Below are 6,297 nucleotides of genomic sequence, written 5' to 3'. Positions count from 1 at the left end.
TAGCAAAAAACACTTTTCTTTCAAAATGATATGTGCTCATTAATGTGTAATTACTTCTACCAACTAATCAAGTATTCTCGTAAGCGTAGAATCTGCCATTCAGAATACATTCAAGCGAGTCGCTCGAATGGCGGCAGCCATGTTGCGCCTCCATCTTGAAAATACATTAGCCAAAGAGGGGACATACCTGGAAATTCAAGCTTCGCCTTTCGCGTTTTTACACTCAGTGGCACCGTGACGAATGCGAGGGGGAGATTACTCGCGACTGCCGGCAGATTTGAAATAATACGGCCACCGAAGGAGTAATATTCAGTTGGTAGTCATAAACAATTTCACCGCTAGATGGAAGAAAATCCTACACAGTGTAGCTTTAAGCAAAAAGACAGAATGAGCAAACTAGCCTGTCTAGTACTGAGAAAAAAAGTGTTTGTGTGATTAAAATGTGATAAAAAAAAGGTAGTTAAACTTGATCTGAGTTTCAGTTTCACATTCTCCTCTACCATGATGTCATTGAGAGTGAGAAATAAATGTGATCTTTAGCATGACAATCAATCGGGTTGTCCTGTTAAGCCATGTTTGCTCTGTGTGTGTGTGTGTGTGTGTGTGTGTGTGTGTGTGTGTGTGTGTGTGTGTGTGTGTGTGTGTGTGTGTGTGTGTGTGTGTGTGTGTGTGTGTGTGTGTGTGTGTGTGTGTGTGTGTGTGTGTGTGTGTGTGTGTGTGTGTGTGTGTGTGTGTGTGTGTGTGTGTGTGTGTGTACGCATGTATAAAGACGCCAAATGGTCCTATTTAAGGTCGATCAAAAAGCAAGTGACCAGCAAAATCCCTCTATGAAAGGTTGTTCCTTAAGACTATTAGTAAAGTGCACTTATGATGGTCATTTACGGAAATTTTGCCACTTATGACCACATGATTTTGAAACCTGTGGATTTTTAAATCCATCAATCGCTCGCGTACACACAAGGGCGATCAGCAGAAAATATTTCTTACATACACAACTGTTCAAAGGTTTTGGCATCAGTAAGATTTTTTTTTAAATGCTTTTGAAAGAAGTATCTTCTGCTCACCAAGGCTACATTTATTTAATCAAAAAAGTAAAAGCTGTAATTTTCTGAAATGTTATAACAGTTTAAAATAACTTTTTTCTATTTTAGTAAATTATAAAATGCAATTTATTCCTGTGATGGCAAAGCTGAATTTTCAGCATCGTTACTCCAGTCTTCAGTGTCACATGATCCTTCAGAAATCATTCTAATAGACTGATTTGCTGCTCAATAAACATTTCTTATCATCATAAATATTGAAAACCATTGTGCTGCCTAAACATGTTTTGTGAAAAATGATAATTTATCATTTAGAATACTTTTTTCAGGATAACTGACCCCAAACTTTTGAGGGGTGGTATAATTTCATGTTTATCAAACACTGAGCATGCAATTTAATAAAATAATTTGAATCTGATTAAATAATTTTGAAATGAAGATATAGAGAAGCAATATTAGATGCAAAGGTTTGCATCAAACAATCTTAATGGCTATAAACATGAAATGTTCTGACATGTAATTAAAGTAATATTAGGAATCAAAATAAAATGTTAGTGAATTTTTTTTTTTTTTTTTTGTGAAGGGTGTAACAAATTATGAGATCGTTAGAGACACAGTAATGCCCTGTACTCACTTTAGTTATTCTGCCCTTCAAAGTTTGTAGGACATATAGTGATGCTTACTTTTGAGTGAAACTCACCCGGAGTGTGCAGGATAAAGTAAAGTGGGAGTGTTGTAAGATAAGGTAACAGGATGTACCGGGGAACTACCAGGATGTTTAAGCAACAATCACATGCAACCGGTTTTCACTTAATCCATCCATTCTGTACTTACTTTATACAATGCTGTAAATGAGACTCAAAACCCATCTAATTCATGTCTATAAATGACCATTTCACTGATGGGAAGTCTGTGCTTTCCGCTTTAAGGCTGAATGAAAGAATGGATGAATGTGTCACTCATCCTTTCATAGAGGCATTTCTTAGAATCCTCCATGACCATTGACAGTCTGTAGGGTAATAAAGCTCTCTGCTCATCACACAGGTACTGACATGCTCCTGCCAGCCTGATGTGCTTTCTCAGCAAACTCAGAGGACAACACACACATACTTTCTCTAACACACCCGCTGTCTCTTAAACACACCCAAGATCCTTTTCTCCCACAAACACACTCTTGAGCTCATAGTAACAATTTTATTCTGCTTAAAGTCTTTTCTCCCTCACACCCACACAGATGTGTTAACACCACACCATTCCCACAGCGTTAGCGTCTAAAGGCAGGTGCAAAGCCAAAGCGAGTCATCCAGAGAGTGCCAGCAGCTATGAATGCACAGCACGGATCAGCCACTAAAGCTCAGAAAAACAGGTTTGACTTTGACTCAAGTCTGTTAGTAAGACAGAATGAGCCACATTAAAAGCCTTCCAAATACCTGTTTCCTAACCCAGACACACGGGTGAGAACCTATTTTATCAACCAGTCCAGTGAGTCACAACAGTGAGAAAATGGATGTTAAGTTGTGTTACAATTCAATAAATATGGGATCTTTCTTGAAAGAATCTTTCACTGAAGACAACAGGACAAGGTCCTCATCGGACCGCCGTACCAGAGTGAGACTCTGTCAGCCCTTCCTCCAAACTCCTCACTGTTCATTATAGGGCTGGGTATGGCGTTAAATATATTATTGTGGTGACAATATAAAGTGTATAGTGATAGAGATTTTCCTATATGGTGTAAATCGCAGTATGTAAATATATTTGTGCAGCAGAGACCTGCTTAAAGTTATTGACATGTTGGAGCAATAAAGAAACAGTTAAGAATTAAAAAAGCACATACTTGATGTTAAAAAGAGTTAACGAAAAGAACTTAAGGCTGTGCTCTAATTTGTGGTTTTAATAACAATCAGTGTATATTTAATTCATTCAATGAATGGAGTTTTTTACATTTGATTATTCAATTTCTTCCTTGAATGCTACTGTACCTGAAAAACTTCGAGCACTCTTTATTTCACTTGTATCTTTCATATATTGTATTTAACCTATTGTTTATAAAAACAAAACACATCAGTAGCGGACAGCCAATAACATGCCTTGAAACAGAGAAACTGTGATTCAATTCTCGTGAGGGAATCAGCAAGATTCTTTTCTTTCTTCTGACGAAGATTAACAGATTGAATAATATGAACTACATAAATGCATGATAGATTGATAGATGATGGATGGATAGATCCTTTTTAAAGCTTTATCTACAAATTCCAAATCTTATTTATATTACATATTATCTGTATATGTTTAGATAGATCAAATAATTATAATAAATAATCATAATTCATCACTAAAAGCCAGAAAGAGTTTTATTTAAAAATATTTTACTATGTAGTGGCCTTTAATATGGAGAAAGAAAAAAACTGGGGTAGTGACTATTGCGTCAGAGATGTGTCACTTTGCTCACAGCTGATTGGTCTGATTTTGGTTTGAGATCTCTTACCCAGACCATAACCTTAGCCGTGGAGCACAAGTTACTATGGCGTTGAACACCGCTAAAAACCAAGGGTTGGCGCAAACTAAACTGAAACATGCCTATCCAGCTAAACCAGAAGGTCAAACACAACAGGAGAAACTGAACTGAACCAATGGTTTGATAGTGTCTGTCTTTCTCTCTCTGGCAGGGAGAAATTGATTTCACTAGTTAATATTTACAGAGCCCCTTGGGGATAGGCTACAACTAAATCAAGATAACCTGCAAATGCCACCACCTGAATGTAACAAAGGTATGCAATACAAATGTGAGAAAATTATAGCATTTAGGTCCCTCATTTGTACGTAAACATTTTTTAAAGAAATATGTAAATTCCAACAAACACCTAGTCCCACAACTGAGCTTAGACTCTGAGCTCTAAATACTTTTCTGTGGGATAGTAATGAGAAGGTGTCCATTATGAAACAGTGGGGGGTGGGAACAGGTTTACAGAGTACAAATAAATCTCTCTGCGTCACAGTTGAGAAACACGTTTGGCGACATCCGCCTTTTGTCAAAACATACGTGCAAAACTCAGGAGCAACCCTTAACTATCCAGATCCAGCTCGATAAATGAGCTTAACATGGACAGCAGATGAAAAGAAAGACTATTAATTCTACTAAAGAAAGAATTATTTTCATTGTATTCCCTCTCTGTTATTCTGTTCATCATCCCCCTGTATTCGTATCACTCTTGCTCACTCTCAACTCAATGGGTCTCAGGTGGGTGCACTCGCAAGTAAACATTCCGTCTTCCAGATGTCTGCTGAACACACCAGTCAACAACAAGACTAGACCTGCACACTCGCTTAAAGCAGAGCGTCTGTGCCTTCCTTCCCACACCCAAACCACAGAGCAAGCCATTTAAAAATCAATCCAAGTGTGCAATGCCAAAGACTTCTTACCTTATGCTGACATAAGAGCCACTGTATAATGTGACATGCTTGAGTTTAAGATATTACAGACTAAAATGTCTAAAACATTCATAAGCATGGGTCATAAGATACACAAACACTGTATAAAGACACAGACCGACAGACTGCATGAAGGCGTCTCTCTCTCGCTCTCTCTCTCTCTCTCACCTGCTGCAGGACGCTCTCCAGCGGCTCGGCCTTGCAAAGCTCCTCCGCCGTGAGCCCGGTCTCCTCCTTGCACTGCTCCGACAGATCCACACTGTCCGGCTGTACTAGAATCCGCTGAAGCTTGCCCACCTGTTAACAACATCATCTCTTTCAAACGGCCTCGCAATGCAACTCTAGCGGGTTTTGTCATTGGCGCGCCCTTACACACCTGGCCGTCGAGAACACAGAAACAAATGTTAAATGTTCTCCACGCACCAATGCTGGTCTAAGTAAGCAGCTCAGTGGCTTTGACACCGAGTTACTATAGCAAAGATGTTGATATCATTCTCGGCAGTGTGTTTGTGTAAATGCAAAGCAGACACGGCAGGGTTACTGACCTACAGGCGATGACATGCACCAAAAAAAGCACGCTTTCGTATCTCGTGGCTCGAAAAAAAAACGCATTATAGGCTAATGCTCTAATCAAGTTGTCAAATAGATCGTCAAATTAAACAGCTGTTGAATATAATGTAAATCACAATGTAGCGCATTTAACTATCTGAAAGCGCACCTTGTTGGTGAATGTCAGCTGTCAATGTGGTTTCTAATACTAGCACATTGTGGGTAGTTTAAAGTTAGAGACCTTACATCAGGGTCAAAAGGTCCGTACCTTATTCTCATGTAGATCCACAATTTGCCACACCAAGAGAATTAATTCCCTTTCATCCGACCCCAGTTTACCCCCATTTGCACCAGCTGTTGCCCCAAAGAACACCACCAGAGTATCACTGTGCGAAGCCATCAGGGACCACAAGGGTAAAAACTACAATTAAGAGCAAAGATCAAATAAAACAGTAACACGAGGGTTCACCTTTCTCCAAGAGAAGCAAACAAAAGAAATGGAAATTCAATTGAAGTACACGAGGAAGGACAGAAGATTACTCCAAGAGAAGGACACGAGAGAGAGTGCGGCACGAGACTCTACCTGTTGCTGTACTTGTGTGCTCTCTATCCAGAGTTACTGGTTTGACTGGTAAAGAAGGCAGAAAAAAGTCCTGGTTCGTCTCACGCTACCCCATAACAAGCCCTGAAGGCTTTTCTCGCTGTCTCGTTTTTTCTTGGTTACCTGGTTTTGGTTCGGCCTCCCTGTTTGGAGTCAATCTCCTGGGGGAGCGCTTTGATTGGTTGGTTTGTAAAGGTGAGGGCGGGGCGTATTGCCACGGAACCTATGTAACCCGCTCGGATTGGTTTATGGGCATTTCTCAGATTAAGGGCCAAATTGGGTTGCTGCAATTTTGAAAATTAAAATTCCAAATGTGACTAATTGGTATACATCAAATTATCAGTCCTTAAGTCAGGAGCGATGTTATGAGCTTGGTTGAGACCATAAGATAAGGGAATTTATGATTTTTTGCCATTTTCTTAACTATGTCAAGTAAATGTGTCATTACCATCACATCATCGAATATATGTAAAAAATAAAACTTAAATGATAAATCAGTGCTTTTAAAACATTTTGTGGTTTCACATAACAATCTATTTTATCTTGAACTTAATGGGATTGTTGATTTTTACTTGCAAGATGAATTATAGTCATTTAAGTATCTAAATTTCTGATTCATCAATCTACCCTGGCTTGGAATATAAGCTTATTTTAAGTGAATGCCATATATCAAAACTT

At 39.0% G+C, this 6,297-nt stretch overlaps 1 protein-coding gene across 3 annotated transcripts in view; it reads right to left on the bottom strand.

Annotated features, from left to right (window-relative positions):
- Positions 1-5,768, bottom strand: part of esrp2 (epithelial splicing regulatory protein 2) — a 24,154-nt gene extending 18,386 nt beyond the window's left edge. The window contains exons 1-3 of one of the 3 annotated variants that reach the window (XM_084107858.1): positions 5,602-5,768; positions 5,287-5,439; positions 4,638-4,766 (exon numbers count right to left, since the gene is read on the bottom strand). In XM_084107858.1, the coding sequence (XP_083963984.1) occupies positions 4,638-4,766; positions 5,287-5,418 (261 nt within the window). In that variant the 5' untranslated portion in view covers positions 5,419-5,439; positions 5,602-5,768. Of the gene's footprint in view, positions 1-4,637; positions 4,767-5,286 lie in introns of all 3 variants that reach the window. The other 2 variants (XM_084107860.1, XM_084107859.1) reach the window with 2 other exon arrangements.
- Positions 5,769-6,297: the final 529 nt, after the last annotated feature.

Source organism: Abramis brama, assembly GCF_963993115.1.
Source record: "Abramis brama genome assembly, chromosome: 3".
Classification (NCBI taxonomy): Eukaryota; Metazoa; Chordata; class Actinopteri; order Cypriniformes; family Leuciscidae; genus Abramis; species Abramis brama.
Note: the sequence above shows the minus strand (reverse complement) of the source record. Positions and strands in the feature narration are given on the sequence as shown.